Source organism: Medicago sativa, chromosome 7, assembly GCF_051527215.1.
Source record: "Medicago sativa cultivar Bolivia chromosome 7, Bolivia_mono, whole genome shotgun sequence".
Taxonomy (NCBI): Eukaryota; Viridiplantae; Streptophyta; class Magnoliopsida; order Fabales; family Fabaceae; genus Medicago; species Medicago sativa.
Window position 1 is genome coordinate 64,525,320 of NC_140755.1, and position 22,889 is coordinate 64,548,208.

The 22,889-nt window shown below is 33.3% G+C and overlaps 2 protein-coding genes across 3 annotated transcripts; both read right to left on the reverse strand.

Moving 5' to 3' along the window:
• Positions 1 to 4,298: 4,298 nt before the first annotated feature.
• On the reverse strand, positions 4,299 to 12,825 carry LOC146907665 (delta-1-pyrroline-5-carboxylate synthase-like). Of its 2 annotated transcripts, none has more exons than XM_085731035.1 (20): positions 12,607 to 12,825; positions 12,100 to 12,171; positions 11,375 to 11,478; positions 10,683 to 10,785; positions 10,392 to 10,553; positions 9,536 to 9,813; positions 8,644 to 8,794; positions 8,316 to 8,480; positions 7,664 to 7,741; positions 7,328 to 7,417; positions 7,151 to 7,237; positions 6,794 to 6,880; positions 6,625 to 6,721; positions 6,206 to 6,309; positions 6,018 to 6,093; positions 5,737 to 5,887; positions 5,533 to 5,601; positions 5,218 to 5,284; positions 5,051 to 5,121; positions 4,299 to 4,704 (listed from the first exon to the last, which is right to left on the reverse strand). In XM_085731035.1, the coding sequence occupies exons 1-20, from the start codon at positions 12,655 to 12,657 to the stop codon at positions 4,623 to 4,625; spliced, it is 2,145 nt and encodes a 714-aa protein (XP_085587161.1). In that variant the 5' UTR covers positions 12,658 to 12,825; the 3' UTR covers positions 4,299 to 4,622. The 2 variants fall into 2 exon arrangements, with proteins under 2 accessions (XP_085587161.1, XP_085587160.1); XM_085731034.1 differs by having other exon boundaries at positions 9,536 to 9,822.
• Positions 12,826 to 14,668: 1,843 nt separating this feature from the next.
• Positions 14,669 to 16,623, reverse strand: LOC146907666 (uncharacterized). The gene is made up of 3 exons (XM_085729139.1): positions 16,067 to 16,623; positions 15,329 to 15,398; positions 14,669 to 15,199 (listed from the first exon to the last, which is right to left on the reverse strand). Exons 1-3 carry the CDS (start codon positions 16,621 to 16,623, stop codon positions 14,669 to 14,671), a joined length of 1,158 nt encoding a protein of 385 aa, XP_085585265.1.
• Positions 16,624 to 22,889: the final 6,266 nt, after the last annotated feature.

Consider the following 22,889-nt stretch of genomic DNA (forward strand, 5'->3'; position numbering starts at 1 on the left):
TGATTTTATTTATATGGACTAGGAAGAAATCTTTACCCATGATTTTTTTGTTGTTGTAGAAATTAACATTGTTTAAATTTTAAAAGTGATTTTCTCATTGTATAGTATAGAGAAATTTCTGATTTAGTTTGGGCATGGCAGTAGGGCTCAGAAGAGACTTACATTGGTCAAACTTTCGGTCGTGCCAAGGATTTGAAAGTCTTGTAATAACAAAATCTTCTCTGATAAGATTATGTGTGTTGTGTAAGAGGTAGATTAAATTCAGTTATCATTTTAAATCTACATCAGACTTAAATATGCAAATGGTCTATGCAAATATTGTAAACTTGAGTTTTGGTTTCTGCAGTGGCACAAATTTGGTGATGTGGCACAATTGTCTAGGAATTGGACACACAAACTCATTAAAACCACTATGGTAAGGACAAAACTATCCTTATCATCCAAAAACCCACAATCCCAACAAATCTTGAATCCCTCTATCTTCATCTTCTTTGTTTCCCTCTTCATCCATCACCACTATTAGAATCTCTCCCTCTTCAAAACTTTCACTCCCATTTTTGGTCTTTATCTCTCTCGCCTCTGCGTCTGCTTTGCTTCAATTTGTGTTTCATGTTTGCGATCCTTGTTTATTCTTTCTCCTAGGTGCTTTGTGTTTCTGATTCTAAAATGGGTATACAAGAATTGGAATCTGCAAACAAGAAGTGAAGGGAGCATGAGGAAGTTGAGGTGGGATGATTGATTCAAATTGGTAAACTTTAGGGAGTTTAAGGATCTAGCTATATGGTTGGTAGTGAAGTTTAATATCAGATCATTGGGAGCATCCAGATGGAGCACACCACAAAATGACAGAATAACAAAAAAAATCATACCTAAAATGCTCTCTACCCAAAAAAACACAATACTCCTAAAAAAATACCTAAAACATCCCTCGAAGGACCAACTCCCATCCTAACCATCTGAAAACCCTTTCCTTGTTGTTAATTGTGTGGTAGAACTTCACTTTTTTAGAAGATCCATATTTCATAGGGTACGAGAAAACAAAGAAGACACTGTGTCAGTTGACCAGACTTCTTTGCTTTTTATGAGTTAAGTTCAACATTTAATGAATTTTTGAGTTTGAAATGGTAACCATGGAGTAGTTGAGGTATAAGAATTCAATTGGAGAAGAAGTGTATTTTTGTCATTTTACTTAGTTCTTTATGCCTTAAGGGAATTTTTGTCATTCCCATTGATGCGCAATCATCACTGCCACATCAGCGAAAACATATCACTTCAGCAAAAAAAACAAAATAGAGATCATGATTCAAAATTAAAAATGATTAATATTTGCAAGGTCAAATTGAAAGGATTTGCAATTGCAGGGACCGAAACTCAAGTTCTCTATCGGAGAAGATGTCTTATTTCCTTTTATATATTTAAGCCTTCACATAATCTCATCGGAGAAGATGTCGTCATTACTTCCAAATCGTCGACGCAACTCAATATCTGACTGAAGCAATTCTCCATTGAGCCTTACTATTTCTCTATACTATATATTGAGAAAATCACTTTTAAATTTAAACAATATTAATAACTTTCTAAGATTATATGCTCTTTTTGCCAATAATTAGAGTATATATCACAATTATGCCTTAAAATGCTAATTAGTTATGGGAAGGAGATGAGAGGGGAAGAGGATTGTCAGTCACAATGCATTTTCCACCAACATATATTACTTGCAAATCTAAGAAGCTTATATTCTACACACTACCCATAAGTAGTTTCATAACTAATCTTTGTACAAGTTTATATTATTATTAGATAAGTTAAACTTAAAGATACTGCATTAAAATGGGTGTGGTTGATTCTTAGAATATGATATTTTATGGTAGTAGTAGAATCTGATATTGAAAATTTAGGTGTTTTTAAGATTTTTTTTAGTAATTATGTATAGATTTTTTACCTGTGTAGAAAACATACCACATTTACATGATAGTAAAAAGTACATAAATGGTGTATAAACATTAACACAAGCTAAATTATACAGAAGAATAGTAAATCCATAATATTCATGTTGGAACACAGAGCAAATAACTAAAAACTGAAAGAGTAAACACAAAGTCTCATATTAAATAGAATTAGTGTTGTGTGAATTAAAAAAGGTGAAAGTTTCACATTGGATGAACACACCTATTAATAGTATTTATATAAGAGGGAAATAACTTTTTAGTCAAAATAAAAAGAGGGGAATCACTCCCAAGGTCTACCCTTGGGGTAACCAGTCTTGTGAACGCAAAGATGTCTCAAGAGACACCGCTACTCGGCCAGCCGAGCCGGGCGTGCGTTTGTGTGTGTGTGTGTGTGTGTATATATATATATATATATATTTGTCACCTTTTGTCAAAAAAAAAAAATTGTCACCTAAAAATGTTAAATTAATTAATTAATTTAATAATCGTAATATGAAACTGTGAGTCGGTATGTGCAAATGTAACATTGATGCATCGTTATCTATACACCGAAATAGCGTGGAATTAGTATGTTTATCCATGATGATGAAGGGTGTTTCCTACTTGCTAAACTCTATGATAATCTCATCAAACATGCAACTATTTACCGAGTTTAATAGGAAACAAGCAAATAAGGTAGCTCATGTCCTTGCAAGGATAGCCAAATCCATAACTAGCTCCAATACATTCATTGAGGTACCAACATGTATTGAGCATATCATTATGAATGAAACTATAAATATTCAACACAATACCAAAAAACTAAAATCATTTAGTAACTAGCATACTGCACATTACAAAATGAATTAGTCATATAAGTTTGACAATTATCTATTTCTTTCCCCCTTTACCCATTATAAGTATTGATCTGTCCGGTAGTGATCAGATAGAGGTAATGGTTGCAGGCGGTGTTCCGGCGCGGTGGCAGTGTAGTCTTCACGGCAGAGCGAAAGGTGTCTGCGAGTATTATGGGACACAATATATTCTCCACCAACATAGGTAAGTTTATTAGTTGCAAATCTAAGCAGCTTATATTGCCTTAAAGTGGGTGATCGATTCTTAGGTTGTGTTTGGATGATGGGTTTAGGAGGGGAAGGGAGGGGAGAGTTTACTTTTCTTTCTTAAATTATGGACGTTATAAAATGATTTTAAGAAAATTGAATTAACAAAATGATAAATGATCATATAATACTTCAAAAACTCTTAATTTATTTTAAAAAAACATTTTTCATTGTTCGTAATTTAAAATATAAAAGTGAGCCCTCCCCTAGGGTTGGGAATAGGCCAGGCCAGGTCAGGCTTTGATAGGCCTGAGCCTGGCCTAAGAAAAAATTTGCAAGCCTGAGCATGGCGTATGACCTTTCATAGGCCTGTTTTTTTGGCCTGGCCTGGCCTGAAAGCCTATTTACAAGCCTACTTATTATTAAAGTCTTAAACATTTCATTTTATCTACTTCTAAATAGGCTAAATATGCCTTAAAGTTTATTTCATTGTAAGGCTTGTCTATCACTATAAGGCCTTAAAAGCCTATTTCACTATAATGCCTTAAAGCCTATTTAAAAAGTCTATTATTTGAGTTGTTTCTTTATTTTTATGTTTAATATAAATTATATTTTATTATAAATAAAAAATAAATTTTAATAACATGCGTAAACAGGCCGACCTGTTAGGCTTCGTAGGCTTTTTTGATGGCCTAAGTCTGACCTATCTACTTAATAGGCTTTTTCAAAATATAAAAGTAAGCCCTCCCGCCTCCCCTCCCTTTCCCTCCTAAACCCTCAATCCAAACACACCCCTAGAGAATATGATATTTTCCGGTAGTGTGTAGAATCTGATACTCCCTCCGTCCCTTAATGTAACCACTCATTTGATTTTATTTTTGTCCCTAGATGTAACCCCCTTTTCAAATTACTAGATGCATTTATTACTTTTTTCCTAAACATACCCCTAATTAATAATACTAACTTGTCTTGAAATATGAATAGTCAAATTTAATACACATACAAACAAAGGACAATTTGGTAATATTAATACACAAAACAGACACATTAATTACACTGACAACTTTTCTTAAGAAATGTGAAAAATGCAAAGGGGGGTTACATTAAGGGACGGAGGGAGTATTTAGAATAGGGTTTTTTTATGATTGTTTTAGATACAATGTAGAATGTGTAGATAACTTACCTGTGTAGAACATACCACATTTACATGATAGTAAAAAGTAGATAAATGCTGTCTAAACATTAACACAAGCTAAATTATATAGAAGAATAATAAGTGTATAATTAATTATTCAACTACACAAAGATGTAATGTCAATGATGGCATGTGCTTTCCATATTTGTCACTGCTTCACTGCATTATTGTTTCACAAATCATAAGCAGCAACTTATCAAAGAGAAACTTAGTACACAGAAAATAATATTCATCAAACAGTAATTTTCTTTCCCCTGAACATGTTCCAGGTAAGAAAAAATAAATCTGGAATGGGGCAATGGCAGTATTTAACATTATACAGTGCCAGCAGACTTCTGTATATTGAAATAGAACAGAAAATAGCTGCATGTTTGATGAGAACAACAATGATCCAATTGTGTGTAAAATAAATCTCTGATTCAACTGATTGCATAGTTATTACGCTTTTACTGGCAGCTCCTTGTGTGTATAAATCATACTTCGATCGCCATCTACCACTTGGCCATTCCCTCTCAATACCCTGCAACATAGCATATGATTTAGTCTAATTTTAATTCAAGTATTCGGCCATGATAAATAGAAAAATGAATGAAGATATGGTATTGAAATAACACAGACACGATTTAATCGATTAAACCATTCAATTAATCGATAACAAATGCTTCCTAATCGATTAACTATTTAAAAAAGTAATCTAGAGATTTCTAAGCATCAAAAGATCCAACAATTCGCGCACAGGACACGACCACAAGACATGAAAATCAGGTTTTACAAATTATCACAAAACTTTCTTCAGTTGATATTTTATTATATCCATTGTATTAATTTAATAAAAACAAAATCAGAGACATTGGAAAATTCCATACCATCTATTTGTTAACAAGCCCTCGACTCCTACAGGACCTCTGGCATGAATTCTACTTGTGCTTATTCCAACCTGATCAACAGTTAACAGAATCAAGAACAGTCAATAAAAATTTGAATAACTGTGTTGCTATTATGAATTACAACAAGTTTTTTGAAAGTACAATACCTCTGCACCAAGTCCAAAGCGTGCTCCATCGCAAAACCTTGTACTTGCATTGTGGAATACAGCAGCACTAAAAGGAATAAAAGTAAATTTCAAGTGTCAGCACTCGGCAACATCTAGTCACAAACATGACGCAGTCATAGAGTAACTGTGCCACATCGAAGCATGAATGCTACTTATGTCAAAGGAATTATGTCCAAATGTAGAAAAGGATCAAATTGTTATTGGTGACCACATGCCAGTGTCGTGTTTGGTGTATGTGTCTACGTCGGTGTTTCATGAACTAGAAAAGGATCAAAGAAAACATTAAAGACATACCTGTCAACTTGACGTAAGAAAGTTTCAGCAACTTTACTATCTTCTGTAACGATGCAATCAGTATGAGAACTGCAGAAACAGGAAACAACAAATACTTAAGACTTATAAGATCCGATTCAAAAAAAAAAACTTAAGACTTATAAGATAATGATATCAATAATAATATAATGACAACAAAGGTTTTCCAAGGGAACCCAAAATTACCTTCCATGATCATGTATGTGGTCAATCGCAGCATATACATCATCTACAATTTCAATCGTACAAGCCAGTGAGCTATACTCCAGATGGAAAGATTTTGCTTCAGAAATCTTTAATAAGACACTAGCTTTTGGTCCACCATATAGTTGAACACCTGCATATAGATTAATATACACCAGCCATGTTATTATCCTATGATTTATTGTGTTAAATATGCTTTTAGTTTCTACTCAAAATCTTCGCAAACACAAACTGAATAGAAAGATAAGAAATTAAGGTCAAACCTTCTTTTTGGAGTTCAGCAATAAGTTCGTTCAGTCCACCATTTCCTGCTAGATCTTTGTGTACAAGAAGGGTTTCCTAGGAACATCATGATACAACATTAAAATGAGCAATCTAAAGATTCAATTTATATACATCATTAAATGCAAATGTGCAACAATACACTGCATGCGATTTAAACTGTATTCACCATTGCATTGCAGGCTGCAGGATAATCAGTCTTTGCATCCTTAACAATCTTCTTTGCCACATTGATATTAGCTGCTTTGTCAATGTATATATGACATATTCCGTCTGCATAACAAAGATCACAAGTTAATACTACGCCTGTCTCTAAATATAAGCGCCCCTTTTAAAAAAAGTGTCCTTCAATATAATCTCTATTACAATTTACATACATCTATTACAATTTTTTTCCTAAATATATCTCTTAAATACTACTAATTTGTTTTCGAAGATGGAAAGTCATAATTGGACACATCTATATACAAATAGCAATTTAACAATATTCATACACTGATACACAAAATATACGCGTCTATGCTACTAATTTTCCTTAAGTTTGGTCACAAATGGGAAATAGGAAACTTATGATGTACTATATATTACCAGCATGACCAAGAACAGGAATCTTTGTAGAATCCTTGATTTGAGAAACAAGTTTATTACTGCCTCGAGGGACCACAAGATCTATCACGTCATCAAGCTGTTGCAGAGTTTAGTTAGTTGAAAACCATTTCAAACAACATAAACAATTTCAAATTTTAGATGTAACAACCTTGAGTAGATCAGGAATCGCTTCTCTTGAAGTAACAAGGCCAATAAGTTTGCCACCAACTGTATCTGGTATAGCTGAAGTAATAATCTACAACAATGAAGAAAAAATATATGAAATGAGTTATTATTAATCAATATAAACAATTACTTATAAGCTATTTCTATAACAAAAGATAAACTAAAGGCAAATTGTTTTCATAAGCTATCATGGAGATCTTATGAAAATAAGCTGAATAGAGCTTATGGAAATGTCATAAGTTGTTTTCATAAATTATCTCAAACAGTCTCGTAAGTGTTTATGCTAGTAGATAAGGTCAAATAAATCAATCCAAACATGCTCTAAATAAAATCGACAAACCTTGTGTAACACTGCATTAGATCGTTTGGCTTCCTTTCCTCCTTTGAGCAATAAACCATTTCCACTTCGAATTGCCAATGCAGCTATCTATTGGTCCATTTCAATGATCATTGTAAGAATCAATGTTCGAAATGTTAAACAAATCAAAGAATTGAAAAAGAATAGGTATGTTATAACCTGAACAAGAGCATCGGGTCGAGACTCAAATATAACTAGAAGTACACCCAAGGGACATGATATTTTCTCCAGAACGAGTTTATCTGCTAGCTGGACACAAAGAGTACTAATCAGAATCGACAAAAGTGAATGTTGAAAAGTAGGGTGCAAGATTCAATAACATCATTCAGTTTCCAGAATTTGTTGTTATCGAATATTGCATAAGTCAAATATTGTTACATTCTTTAAACATATAAAAAGTAGAAACTGATGAATATTAGTACAATATATCACAAAACCAATTTCATTTGTTACTTAGTAACTGATTAATGACACAATTGTACAGTTGGTTTAGACCTCAGTTCTCTTCAAAATCTGACCAATTGGTTCTTCCATTTCTGCCAGCTTGCGAACAGACTTTACAAGACTAGCAATCTGAAAACACACAAATCAAGGTTAGGTAAAAACATTATACTTGAAAGAGAAAACTTCATAAAACATAAGATTAGCTTCTAGCTATGAAGCTCGGATACATAGTAGGCACACACAGGACATGAAATATTTAAAAATCACAATATGATGGAGCTTGGATACGTTAACGAAAATAGATAGCAAAACTTGTATAGGTATGTAAGTAATACTTATAAAGAAAGAGACATTGATCGTTTCTCATTAATATATTTACGATGTCACGATGATCATTATTTACAAAAAATGGCTTGTGATCATAGCAGAAATTATAAACTTTCCTCTAATAACATTATATATTCTAGCCCTTATGTTAATTAGATATCGACAAAAACATCTTTAGTGGAACTAAAAACAATCATACCGTCACATCTTAAAAGAGAATTAATGATTATAAGATCTTTTCAATTCTTTCACCTTCAATTCATGAGAAGCTATAACTTAAATTATCTCCTTTTCAAATTTGTTTTTGTTTGGACAACAAAAACAAAATGAATGCTAAGCAAATTATTTTTCATTATTTAGCCAATTAAGTACTTACCTTCTCAGGTCTTAGTGTTAAACGCGATATCAGTGATCTCTCATATCCAGCCTCCTCTGCATCAGCAACATCCAAAGCATTCTCAAGCCTTATTTCACTTTCATTTTTCTCTAATGCATCAGCCACATCCAACAATATTTTCTTCCTTTCTTTGGAATCTAGAATCTAAAACCAAAATCACCAACACGAACTCATTGTATTATTGGCAACAATATTATATATATATAGTTAGTTAGTAGTTGGCGAATAATTTGTTATTAGTTAGTTATTAAACTTACTCGCCACATGAAAATAAACCTTGTTTTTCACATTCTAAGTAGGTAAATACCTGAAGCTTCCTAGAGCTGTCGCGTGCTGCAACTGCCATTTCATGTGCAGTTATTTCCTTTATGCTGGTCCACAAATGAGCATCCTTATGGAATACAGTACCGATTCTTTCTCCTTGAAGCACTCGCATGATGTTGTCATTAGGATAGCCACTTGAAAGGAGGTTGAAATGAAAAAGGAATGTCAGAAAAATGAAAATTTTAAACATATGATTGTACTCGGGTAGTAAGTGCTTTTTCAGACTCAAAATTGCATATCAGAAAATTAACAAAATGAATACAACAGAAATGATGATATATTCTCATCACTTGAGCCTAGGTTTTTTATGTCTCTGCGATCGCAGCCTAGTCATGATTAAGGGCAAGTTAGCCGTATTTGATTGCGAATCTCCACAATATCAAGGATTGCAATGCGGCCGCAATTTAAAACCTTGTCCATAACCAGATTCAAAATGATTTATCATTTATGCAGTTTCATGATCAATAAAGGATAATAATCTTTTACAAACTAGTTCACATGATACCTTGTTCAATTCTAAATTCGGTAAAGATACTACTTTCAGTATTCAATTTAGTGCTATCAATCATGGATTACAGGAACTAAAATTTTGTTTAAATTCCACTACGGTACAGTGCTATAGCGCAGCTACAAAGGTTCGTTGACAACACTTTATCTAAATAGCTTATCGCAAAACAATAGCGATTTATTCAAATTCGTATAGTGCTATAAAACTGCTACAGCCGCTACTTGGCCACACGGAAACAATTCATTAAAACAATGTCTCTTTTGATAAGCTGGATCGAAAATCAAAACAAAAGATAGTTATTTTCAGTGTCAATAATCTACTGCATCATTTAAAGCTTAGCAAAACAAAACTCAACAGTAAATGATACCTGGTAATAATCACAGGTGTACCAGAATAAGCAGCACAAACAGCAGCATTAACTTTAGCAGTCATACCCCCTCTGCCCAATCTTGACTTGTCTCCGAAAGTAATTTCTGTTTGATGTTTTTCTCTTACATATGTGTGAATTAACTTTGATTTCGGGTCAGATGGTGGACCACTATAAAGGCCCTCAACATCACTCAGTAAAACAAGAAGGTCAGCTTTGAGTTCCAAAGCCAATAGACCAGCCAAACTATCATTATCCCAGAAGATACCAGATGAGTCCTGCAGAAGCTTACAATTAAAAGTAACTTCGTCAGAAAACCAAGCTAATAAGGCCAAGTGAGGAACAGACGCCAATTAGGGGTGAAAGTAGACCAAGCTAGGCTAGGCTTTGAACCGATCGAGCCTGATGTACTTTGAAAATGTTAGCCCTGAGCTTGGCTTATTACCTATCATAGGCCCATTTTTAGGGTCTGATCCGACCTTTCTAAAAGCCTGACAAGCCTGTTGAAAAGCCTACTTCACTATTTTCTTCACATCAAATCATAGGTGCTAATCCGGTCTCAAATATAAGTAGAAAAGAAAACCAACTTGCGTTGGCCTGATGAAATTGGCTTGGGACCTGGGAGTGTGTTCCTCCTCAAGGTCTCAGGTTCGATTCTCCAAAGTGTCAATTTGGGTGGACTAATTTAGCTTCTTAAAAAAAAGTAGAAAAGAAAGTTGATGTATTTGATCTAAAATATGGACCAAATACATCAACTTTCTTTGACCGGCTTCTGCTTATATTTGAAACCAGAGGGAGTACTGTCTTTCACAAGGATGCTAATTCAAATGATATAGTTGAAGGAAAAGAAGCATACCTCATATGGTGCCTTTCTAGTACTCACAGCATCATTTTCATTGAAAATGGGGATGACCCTTAATTCTAATAATGAGTGCACAGTATCAGTCAGTTGTTTTCTGAAATCGGCATCCCTAAAAAATCCATCATTCACAAGAAGTTGAGATGAAGTCACATCAAGCTGCATCAGGGAAAACCACATCAATAAGGACTCAGTTCGATTAATAGAACAATAGTTCATATGTTAGAGAAATATACGCATGTACAAGATTCGCGATTTATTGAATTAAAGACTTAATATTATGTTCACCTGACTAAACATGATATCATAGAGAGCCATGAGGCTACTCTGTCCCACAGCTGCACATGCTTTGCCATCAAGTTCATATTGTGGATTTTGAAGATCAGAAAAGCTACGCAACAAGTAAATTTATATCAGCCTCATTGATAGACAGAATCATGACAAATTTCATACTAAGATCTTCCAATATTATGCTAATTCATTGTTGTCATTTACGGAATGCAAAATATAGCAGTTTGTTCAAATTCCGTTATGCAGCAGTGTTATAGCGCCACTATATTTGCTATTTAACAACATTTTGTATTATATAGCGAATCACAGATAAATAATGTTTTGTCCAAATTCTGCTTCACTAATGCGCTGCTATAGCTGTTATTTAACAAAACTGCAGAGCCAGTCCTAATTAAAAAATTTCAAAGAACAAAACTACAAAAGGCGTTCATTCTTCGAGTTGGCGATTCAAAGATTGAACTACTTCTTGAAAAGCAATGTTTTTAATTAAATGTAGCACAATATTTTCGTTCTGTTTGATAAAGGAAAACAAATCAACGACAGATTTTCATTCAATGACAAATCAATGTAACACAAAATTTTATAAATTCATGTGATGAAAGAATGTACCAGTTATCATTAAATGAAAGTATGATTCCTGTCACTGAAAACGTATAGTTCCTATAGCGAAAGATAGATTACAAACAAACCTGCTATTGGCCAATCGGCGATATCTTAGTCTTTGCCTGCCAAGACCAACTGCTCCTGAAGTCACCAATATGACCTCATATCCTCTTGTATTTAGCTCTTTAAGCTGCAGACAAAATGGCATCCAGTTAAAAATAATCACATAATTAATGAAGAACTAATATCACACTTATAAAAACCATTCATTGTCAAAAGCACTTATGCAAAACAGGACAAGCATTTACAATCACAATATTCTTCAATTTATGAAGCTCTTCCATTCTATCTATTGACTATTATCAAAAAGGATGATTCGTTACGACGTGTGTCACCTTCTAGTGATATAGTTTCCCGTCCAACACTTTTTTCCATATCCGTGTTTCCATATCCGTGTTTCACGGTTCCGTTATTACTAGTTAAATATTTTCTGATAAGTAGATGTCGTTCTTTTAATAACTTCATGAATATGTTAGTTTCGAGGGTTTGAACTCTGGACACTGTGGTTAGTACTCCTTCAACGTTTCTCGACTTACCAACTGATCTGCCACTTTGGAACTACTAGTTATATATTTAAAATCATTTCAATGAAATGTTTGGCTATTTTACTAAATCTTGATCTGGCATAATTTGCATATGCTATCAAATACAAATTTGACTTATGCTAATGATAGCACTATTGGAGTTCTAGCTCATGTTGTATATGAAATGATATTGTGATTTAATAGTGTAAAATGGTATATATCATCACCTGTTCACAAAGAGCTCCAAGTCTTCCCAATGCTAATCTTCCATCACTTCTAGTAACCACAGCTGTTCCAACCTTCATATATCACAAAACAACTAAATATTTAATCAACCTTATAACCATATCCATGATTAAAAAATAAATAATATCATTTATTAGATACAAACAAAAAATCCAATAGTACATAAACCGTTTTAAATATCTCAAATATCTCAATCAACATCAAAATTAACAATTATCACAAGATCTAATAGTATATGTTACAAATATATATATATATATATATATATATATATATATATATATATATATATTGAAAAAAACAAAAAATCTATTAATAAATAATAAATCCGAAGAACAAAATGTCTTCATCCATGTCAAAAAAAAATATATCACATCGATCTCAATATAAACAAAAAAACACTAACCAACGTTGTATATTTAGATCAATCAAAAACATAAGAGAAATCATGTTACGTTATGTTATATATGTGTTATATATATATTTACCTTAACAACAACACGTTTAACACTTTTGACAAAAGCTCGTGTAGGATCCATGGAGCTTCCGTCCAAAGTGAATCAGTTAGTGAAAGTTGACACGTTACGTAACGTTTTTTCAGAATAATAACAACAGTGATTGGATGAATGATGATGAATGTGGCAAAAAAAAAACCAAAAGAAGAAGAAGAAATGAAATATTAATATCAGTGTAATTAATGTAACCACAAAGAGTAATACAAATGTATCGAAATGTTTTGTTACAGAGAGACGCGGCGAGAGTGACACGTAATGGTATAGGGTTTTTTTATTGGTCGGATTAGTGGGACCCATTTGGAGTTGAGTCACGGATTCTACTTGAGAGAAGATAAAACAAAATATCCGTGATGCTCGCTCCTCTCACTATCAGACGTTTGGCCACTCGACAAGGGTAGGGTTCAATTCCCTATTATCCTCAGCTATTGTTTTGGATTAAAAAAAATTTCAATCATTATTTTGGTTTTTTTTCCCTCGATAGAAGCCATTAATTTGAGTAAAAAATACTCCTTCGATTTTAAATACTAGTATAAGCATATTTTGACTTTGTTCATTTAATTAATGATGTATGTGGTCTATATTATACACCACATACATCATTAATTGAATGAACATAAAAGTCAAAATTTGCTTGTATTTTAAAAACAGAGGGAGTAAAGGAAAACTTAATACTCGTTTTTTTAAATGGGATTCACTTAATATGGTGCTCGTAGATTGGTTTTATTTATTTTTGAGGAAAGATTGGTTTTATTTATAAAAGACATTTGAGTTCAATAAAAGTTGATGTATTTAGTTTAAAATTTGGATTAAATATATCAATTTTGTTGACTCAAATGTCTCTTATTAATAAGATCATAGATAATATTTTTTTAAGTACTCTATTGATTCAAAATTCATCCTATAAGCTAAATAAGTGGTGAATATGAGATATGAATTTTCGCCCTTGCTTATTGCATACATTATATCTATCTACCAATAGAACTATGCTCAGAACTATGCTCATGAAGACAAGTTTGAATCATACTTTACTTGACTTATTTGTATGCATGGCAACAAAGTCCACCCTTGTCCTGACCCAGCTGCCCCTACCCTGAATTTAACGGGAAAAAGCCAGTTTAACTGGCTGTGGGTGTGGGGAAAACCTGATTTTTTATTACGGGATCGGGGTTGGGGATGTTTAAACTCGCCTCGTCCCCCTTATTTGAATTTACCTTATTATATTTAATAATCTTATACTCATTAACTTACAAATAGATACCAAGCTCTTTTAGTATATTGTTACTTTTTAGAAACATGTTTATTAGAGTTATCTTGCTCTTTTAAAAGAGGTTTGTTAGATCTTTTATTATTAATTTAATTATTAGTTTTTTTGTTGATGTAAGAAAATGAAAAAACATGCAGCACATGAAAACATACATCATTACAAAACAATAGAAAAATATACCCTAGAGAAAACCAGAGAAGTGTTGATGTCACCAATATCACCAAGCACTATACATGAGATTCTCTGCCTTGAAGCTCTAATGTTTGAACCTTGCCTTGTATTGCTAACTTTCTGAATGAATAAAAGAGGGTGTAATGGTCTCTATTTATAGTACATCGTTATTTAGGGGTTAAGAGAAGCAAAATAGGGGTTTTCGAACTAAAACAACTTGAAATTAGTGTAGGGGAATCAGTTATTTCTGATTAGCAATTCAAACTTGAAAAATGTATGCGTGAAACATTTTCAATTGCCGCTTTCTAAGGGATGTTTATGTTATTTCTGATTAGCAATTAGTGTAGGGGAATCAGTTATTTCTGATTAGCAATTAGTGTAGGGAAATGTTGACCGACTTGATTAGGCTTTAATACGTATTCAATTGCATTAACGAAGTGAAAGAACTTTTTTCAAGTTTGAATAAACGGATGTGATCAAGTGCTTGAACGGATGAGATTACTCGAGCAATTAGTACATGTTTAGGAGGGAAAAAAGCTAGGGAATTAGGGCAAAGTAAGGAGGATTAGGGCAAACATGATAGCCAAACAAGTCTAGCTTTTATAATAAAGGATTTTTGTCAACCCTCCTAAGTTCATCAGTTATGAAAAATGGATCATTACTTTGTTTTGAACTTTCATTTTGAAAATAAAAATAATATCCAAATTTATCTTTGGGACACGGTAACATGAATTTGCTAGAATTGAACTGCCTGGCCACATATGGATCAACAAGCCTCCTTTTTGCTTCTTCTGACAACAAATATTTGTTTTCCTCCAAGTTAACAATACTCTTGTACAAAGTATCAATACTTCCCAAAGGCAAATTTTCGTCAAAAACGCGTACAATTGCTCCCAAAGGAAAGGTGAGAAAACTTAAAAGTATGTCTGCAAAATCTTGTTCTCCTTGTGCGTATAATATCTTGTCATCTGATTTTCTTATAACTAAGTTGAGGATGGTTTGGAAATTACTATGGCTTGTAAAAGTAGTAGGGAAAAACAATGACCTCTCAAGTGATGGTTTTTTCTTCCCCAAAAATATATCGGTCAAAGGTGACTTGGAAAGCAAGGAACATTTCAATAGATCCAGTACCTGTATGAAATGTCAATTGGTCAAAAAAATGAATAGAAGATGAAAAATTAACTACTAAAAGAAATAATGTATGAAGATCAAAGAACAAAACACTATTTACAAAATATTAATGAGAATAAAAAAAAAAACCTTTTCCTTGGTGACATTGACATCCATTTCGTTCAATAAATTTATGGTTTTTATACCGGGGTTTTCTAACCTGTGCAATATTGCACAGTTTAAGGGGCATTAAATACATCATTTGACTCACATAATCTGTCTAATAATTGGTCTTTCCTTGAAAAAGAATTGTTTTCTCTCTCCTATTAACGTTTCAAGTCAAACCTCATTATCTCTAAGAAAACAAACACAATGAAATGCCATTTATGTCCCTCAAGGATTTGTTTTTGCTCTCTCCTAGAAGCAGCCAACAAGAGAATTCACCTTCATGACAGAAAGAACAACCAGTATCTCATACTGACATTGTACTATACACCGTAGGTATTGCGATACATAATGACCTCTTGATCGGAATTTTCGCCGGCGACATAGGCTTTTATCTCATTAAATTTTGACCCGACCCAGATGGATTTGCATCATGAGGTGACCCTTCCACATGGACCTCTAAATTACAGTGAAGTTCGCCGGAGTATTGTGGCAGTAGCGACCGCCGTGACGGCAACGTTGCACAAAGTTAGGATAGAGAGAGGGGCAAAAAGAGCATTTCGTTTTGTTTGTTTGCTTGAGACTATGGATGAACCTCTCTGATTAGTTAATTGGAAAGAGGAAAAAATCATTTTCAAGGAAAGGCTATTTATTAATTGACAGTTATAAAAAAGTGTATTTAATGCCCCTTAAGCTGTGTAACATTGTACAGGTTAGAAAAACCCTTTTATACCAGAATCCCGGATCAAACCAAGGCTTGTATAACGCGAGGCATTCGGGATGACATTCAGGTTATCAGTAACAAATCCTCTGTGGAATGGTTCCACAGAAACTGGACAGGTCAAAGATTTCCCACACCCACAATTTTTAATTAAGGAAGTGCTACTTACCAATACACGACGACAATTAAAGGGATCAAAATTTGGACACATGAAGTACTTTGTGGTCTGAGTGTCATCAATGTTAAGTTTAATAGTGCCACAATAATCTTCAGATGAGTTTTTTAGCTGCAATAACATTCCCTTGATTTTCCCCGTCCAAAAACATTCTTTTTTGAGGTCTGCCACACTTTGATAGAGCGAGTTCAAACAACCGATAGTAACTGGCCCTATCGTTGAATCCTTCTGCACAAGTCTTGCAATGGTTCCTAAAGGCAATGTTAAGAAGCTAAGCAGAACATCCACAAAGTCTTTACCTGCCTCAGCAAACAAGACTTTGTTGGTCTCTTTGTTCACCAGAAGTTTCAATGACACTTGCTCTTCCTTTTTATTATCACCCATGGTATAAACTAGCAAAGGAGAAACAAAAACAAATTTGAAGGACTAAAAACTCCAAAGAAAGTGTATTATCAAATGGATAGATAATGGGTTGGAAAATTCAATTTACTTAGTGTACTAGTATTTATTTGGATTTTATGCATTGGGGTTAAAATATTCATATTTATTATTAAATGTGAACTCTTGAGTTTACCTTTCAAAAAAAAATGTGAACTCTTGAGTTTAGTAATTTTAATTCTCGGAAAAAACAAAAATGATACACCATTAATTAGCTCAATTTTGACAATTGAAAAATTGGATATGGTCCACTGTTTCCTATACTCCCTCCGGTCTCAAATGTAAGAAATTTTTCACTTTTTAGGTTCATTCAATAATTGATGTATGTGGTCCATATTATAGACCACATACGTCAATTATTGAATGAATCTAAAAAGTGAAAAGTTTCTTACATTTGAGATCGGAGTGAGTAAATTACAAAAAAAAAAGTGTGCCATTTTTCCATGAACGGGTTAGAGAAACCCTTTGGACGTTATACAAGGGGAGCCAGACGGATTTGTTAATATTATTTTATTTTATTTTCTTGCAAAAAAAAAACTTTAATTAAGCATGGGCCAGACAGGTTGGACATTCTTTGACCCAATAGAAGCTTATCTCACTAGAGTTTCTTATCACCCCTTTACATGCTCATGCGCCCTCCAAATTTCTCACTTTTCTCCCATTTGAATTCTAAAATCGGAAGAGTGTTTTAAGAGTTTCATATTATAAAATCTGAAAGTAATCAAAACATAGAAGATCAAGAATTTTGATATTAAATCACATCCTACATCAACAACAACATAATTCATCTACAACAATTTACACAACACAATTTAACATGAATTCAATAACATCAAAAACATAATACAACAACGACAACATAAAGTAAAAACATAAATTAAACACAAACAACATTATGGATGATCCAAACAAATTTCTTCATCTTATTCATACATTCACAACCTGATTTCTTCATATGTCTTGAGACGTATCAAAATTTCATGAATACATAACAAATCTCATCAAGGTAACGTCTAACTCGATCAGTGCCTTCTCACTATGATGACCAAATATAGATAACATTGTTCTCACATCGTTGTTGTTGTGAAGTTTCATATAGGGTGAACCGAACGCTTCTATATGAGTTGATCAAAGGATGATGACACTCAAAACTGATCATCTTCTCGTGTCGACGCGGTTGGCACGACCATTAATTTGGTCTAGTTGATCATTAAATTCAGACAATTTAAGATCAACACAAATATTAAACAACTTGTAAATTGCAACTAGGTTAAGTGTTCCTTGTTCAATGATGTGGAATGAAAGTAAACCAGCCACACCAGTTTATAGTTGTTTACGTGCGTTGTAACCACGTAAACTATCAGTTTATTGTAGACCACAAAAAATCATATGTTTAACTAGGTTAGATTATAGAATCCGAAAATTTTACATATAGAAACAATTCGGATTATATAATATAAACAATGTCAAACCTCCAATTCTTAAGTTTTTAAACAGACTGGTTCAACTTATAAAATCTGAAAAAGAATGCGCAATTTAGCAATGCAGTTTTTAGAACTTATGTGACTTGTTATAAACATATACACTATGTGAACATAATATAACAAATGCAAACAAAAATATACAAATATAATACCCAAACGTGCAATAATATCCAAACATAATACCAAACGAGCAATAATATCAAAACACGATTATACAAAATCAAAACGAAAACATCTAAAAATGAAAATAAGAAAATCCTACTAGGTAGCATGACCCCTAGCCCCTTCCTTGTCAAGTGATACATCATTCCTCCCTGAGCCTCTGCAATGATCTGCTCTATAACATTCCAAAATTTGGTTTGCACATCGCCATTGGCTCCAGGTACCAATGTCTTGATCCAAACACGTCGTGGGACCACGTCTACATTTGAATATAGAGAAACACTTGTGTGGACCAAGACCAAAAATTTTGGTTTGGTCACACACAAAGAGATAAGAGAGAAGAGAGAGAAGAGAGAAGAGAGAGAAAATGGAGAAGAGAAGAGAGAGAAGACAAATTCTTGTGTGTGTGACCAAACCAAAATTCTTGGTCTTGGGTCCACACAAGATTTTCTCTTGAATATAACACTTTTAACAATTACATAAATAATACTCCCTCTGTTTCAAAATGAGTGTCGTTTTAGGTGTTTACACACATATTAAGAAATGCAATGATTAAAAGAAAGAGAATGGTTATTTTACCAAATTATCCTTATTAACTATTGGTTAGTTTTAAAAGTAATACTTTGGAAGTAGTGTGCAGAGTATTAATTGGATGGTACAATTGAAAAGAAAAAGTTATTATTGCATTGGAAACTGAAAGTGACGTTCATTTTGAAACAATTTTTTTTGGCTAAAGTGACACTCATTTTGAAATGGAGGGAGTAATGTGTTTCTTTGTGGTATACTTGCAAACAACATTAGACTCTCTATGCAAGTGGGCTAGGGCAGCCGTCTCCGAAATCAAGAAAATACTCCAAGTAGGCGATATCAACATAAGTGGTGCTTCTGGCAGCAAATAGAGTGGTGCCATCAACTACAGTAGGTACATTTGGATGGCTTACTGTGGATTCATCTCTCTCTAGACCTCATCATCCTCACCCCTTTGTGCTGCCTCTAGACGCCTATTGAACTGATGCGCCATGAAATTGAAACTTGCATGAGCACCGTTCATTCTCTCTAGTCACGATCCTCCAAGTCAATACCTATGAATAAAGTCCACAAAAAAAATGCGAACTAATAACATATTATTTTGTGGTTGGAAAGATCTCAAAAGAGGTGAATTCAAGCAGATTCACTTGAAATATGACACAATGTTGCAAGCTTTAGATGATTGGAAGTATTTTATGTCAAAATACGAAATTGAAGAAATGAGGAAACGATGACGCTGAGAAAAAAAAATTCAGAGGGCCGTGAGGATGGGGGAATAAGAAATCATCTTACCTCAAACCATATGATTTGTACTTTTAACCCTACAAACACCAAAATATCCTTGATTTTAACAAACAAAGAACAATTTATCTTGTCAAATTCCACGTATCCTCACAAAAGATCCGAAATACTAATGAATTTTTTAAATGTACAAAGAATGAAACTTTCATATCGAACCTTTCATTTTCTGAACTTTCTAGTAAGAGAAGTTTCAAATATGAAAGATGCGGTAAAAATATTCATAAAGGAAGTTTCGCTTTCTAAAAGGTCTGATACATATCATTCTTTTCTAATATCTGCACCACATCTTACAAAAAGTGAAATGAGCTTGAAAATTCCAGTTGCAGATTATACAACTTCAATGCCAAGAAAATTGTGCATCATGTCAAAATCAGACATATCAAATTCGATTATCATTGTTTTTCAAAATACGATCATCACCATATAAACAATAAATAAGCAATTTTCTTCTTTATAGTCTGATGCATCACAAAAGGTGGATCATTAAGTTGCAAATTAAGAGGAAATTTTAATTCTGACATTAGCAAATTAGGTTGGCGTAAGTCCTGGAAACAGCCTCTTGTGTAAAAACAGGGTAAGACTGCGTGCAATATACCAAATGGTGGGACCCCTTCCCGGACCCTGCGTATGCGGGAGCTTTAGTGCATCGGGTTCCCTTTTTTAATGGAAAGTTAGCATGTTTTTCTGGCTGAGGTCGCATGTTTGACTCTTTTGCCTTCTTCTTTTTTATGATTTTGTTATATTTTTACGATTTTGTACAAAAAAAAGTTTCTCACATGGAATCGAAGAATCGAACATACCCTCTACTATGCAATCAAGCAAAATCAACCACCAAACCAGTTAACAATTTTGATGATTTCTGCAGATAGCTAAATATATAATTCATAAACTTTTCGCACGCCCAAGAAAATAACTCAAGATCCGCCACTGAATAGAAGAGTAAAATTTGCTAGCGATTACAATCAGAACTATGGTTCAACGTATGGCACTACTGAGGTGGTGTGCGCTTGTTCGTGTTTTATTGTTCATTAGGACAAATGGTATAGATCAAACACATTACATGGCACGAATAAAGGAAATCTTGATTTCTTTGTATTCATGAATTGCACTTTTTGATTTCACTTTGATTGCATACAGCTTTTGCAATCATGAAAAATTTATGTTGTATCTTCCACCTTTTAATTCATGTGTTGTGGTCTTCTTTGATAATCTATATTGTGAATAAAAATGATGAGAATTACACACCGACACTTCACATTGAAGGCATGTACGATATCGTCACATGTGATTACATTCAAGTATTCCATTTTCTTAAATTATTGCAATTGTTGACGTGTCAATGTTAGTATCATGTCCACCTATCCAGGTTTCGGTTTGTGCCAATGTTTCATAGTTAAACAAATAATAATTCTAGTAGTATACTAGTTGTGCAGAAAAATCCACCCACTTATGGTGTGTTTGTAACTACTGATAGATCAAGGAAAGATGTTATGAAGGATTGAAAGTTTATGGGGAATTGGGCTTCCATAGTTTGGATCTCCAAAGAAAGGGTGAGGAAAGATCAATTTTGGTGGGCCCTACAACATAAATACTTTCTGTCCAAAATTGAGAAGAAAGCAAGAAAGATTGTTCTTTTTTTCAAATAGACATTCATGCCCTTGCTTTGGTTGGTGTGCGTTAGTTAGGTTCCAATTATGCAGTAGTGTTATATGACCAAGTACCAAATGAATGTATCCGGCTATGAAGCCCGGATACTCCAAAACGGAGACGTACCCGTACCGTATACGTATCGGATACCGATACTCCACGGATACTCGCGGATACGCACCCACGAAGTATCCGAATTAATTATTTAAATTTTAAAAAAATATTTTAACGGATACTTATACGATACTCCGCAGATACACAAGGATATTTATAAGATACTTCACAGATACGTATCCTAGCAAAAGATGAAGAGGAAAAAAGTGAGACAATGTTGTAAACATTCGGTGGAGATATATATGATTCAATTTTAGATATGCATCACTAGAATTGTTTCTCAATGAACCGCTTAAAATTATACTTCTTGTGAATGAAGGTAACGAGAGAGATGATTCAGTTAATCAACATTAGATAAAATTTGTGTTGAGTTCTTTTAATCAATGTTTATTTTCTTCAAGTATTTTACATACATATAAGTTTTAGTATAAAAATTTTGTTGACGTATCCTAGCTGTATCGTATCCTAAATTTTAAAAAATTTGCGTATTCGCGTACCCGTATCGTATCGTACCCGTACCGGTATCCGTATCTGGGCTTCATAGGTATCCGATAACAAATACCCTCCGGTCCTTATTATAAGAAACAATTGACTTTTTAAGTTCATTGAATAATTAATGTATCTCGTTATAAATATAGACTAGATACATCACTTACACAATGAATCTAAAAAGACAATTGTTTCTTATAATAAAGACCGGAAGGAGTATTTAATAAGAATGGTACATAAATAATTTAATTAATAAATAAATGCTATAGTAATATTTTATTTTAAAATACTATATAAATATATACGTATATTAATAAAAATATTAACATATGTTTTTACATTGAAAGTGTTTTATTCTAATGTAGGGATATTTGTGTCATTTACTAAATATATCACTTTCTTTCCTCTCATTTTCAATTCACTTTCACTTCTACCAAACAACCAAAAAAATCATTTCACTTTCTTCTCACTTTCTATTCACTTTCATTCCTTCAATAATCTTTCCTTCTACTTTCTTTTGTCATCCAAAAGAAGCTTTAGTCTTAGTTTGCAGTCCAATTTCCAAAGCTGTTTCGAGAATTGGATGTTAGTTAGTAGCTTGTATCTCTATCTGTAAAAGTTTGTAGCCCACTTATCTTTCTTGATTAGATGTACTGCAAATCTTCAGCACAACTTAAGCTTATGAGAATACCCTAAAATATCAACGATTTTCTTAACTTATAAAAAAACTGATCTTAATACTGTAAATACCGATAAAATACAATTATGAATTAACAAGGATAGGGAAAGAAATGAAACAGAACTTGCATTGTAAACTTAGAACTAAGTATTCAAACAATCATAAGTGAGCTAGGCCATTTGTTAGAGCAGACGTTGAAGCCAAAGCAGCCATCAATATAATAAGACACAGTAACAAGGCAGGAACATAAATAAAAACAAATGCTGAATATTAATCACTAAGTAAACCAATATTAAAGGACAAACAAG

Excerpts from the sequence above, each read along its gene's own strand:
- LOC146907665 (XM_085731034.1), bottom strand. The coding sequence starts at position 12,657 with ATGGATCCTACACGAGCTTTTGTCAAAAGTGTTAAACGTGTTGTTGTT. Across the intron at positions 8,481-8,643 it reads ACAGCTCTAGGAAGCTTCAG|ATTCTAGATTCCAAAGAAAG; the intron begins GTATTTACCTAC and ends TTTTGGTTTTAG. Across the intron at positions 6,310-6,624 it reads TCCTGTTCTTGGTCATGCTG|ACGGAATATGTCATATATAC; the intron begins GTAATATATAGT and ends TTTGTTATGCAG.
- LOC146907666 (XM_085729139.1), bottom strand. The coding sequence starts at position 16,623 with ATGGGTGATAATAAAAAGGAAGAGCAAGTGTCATTGAAACTTCTGGTG. Across the intron at positions 15,399-16,066 it reads CGGGATTCTGGTATAAAAGG|GTTAGAAAACCCCGGTATAA; the intron begins GTTTTTCTAACC and ends AATATTGCACAG. Across the intron at positions 15,200-15,328 it reads TCAATGTCACCAAGGAAAAG|GTACTGGATCTATTGAAATG; the intron begins GTTTTTTTTTTT and ends CATTTCATACAG.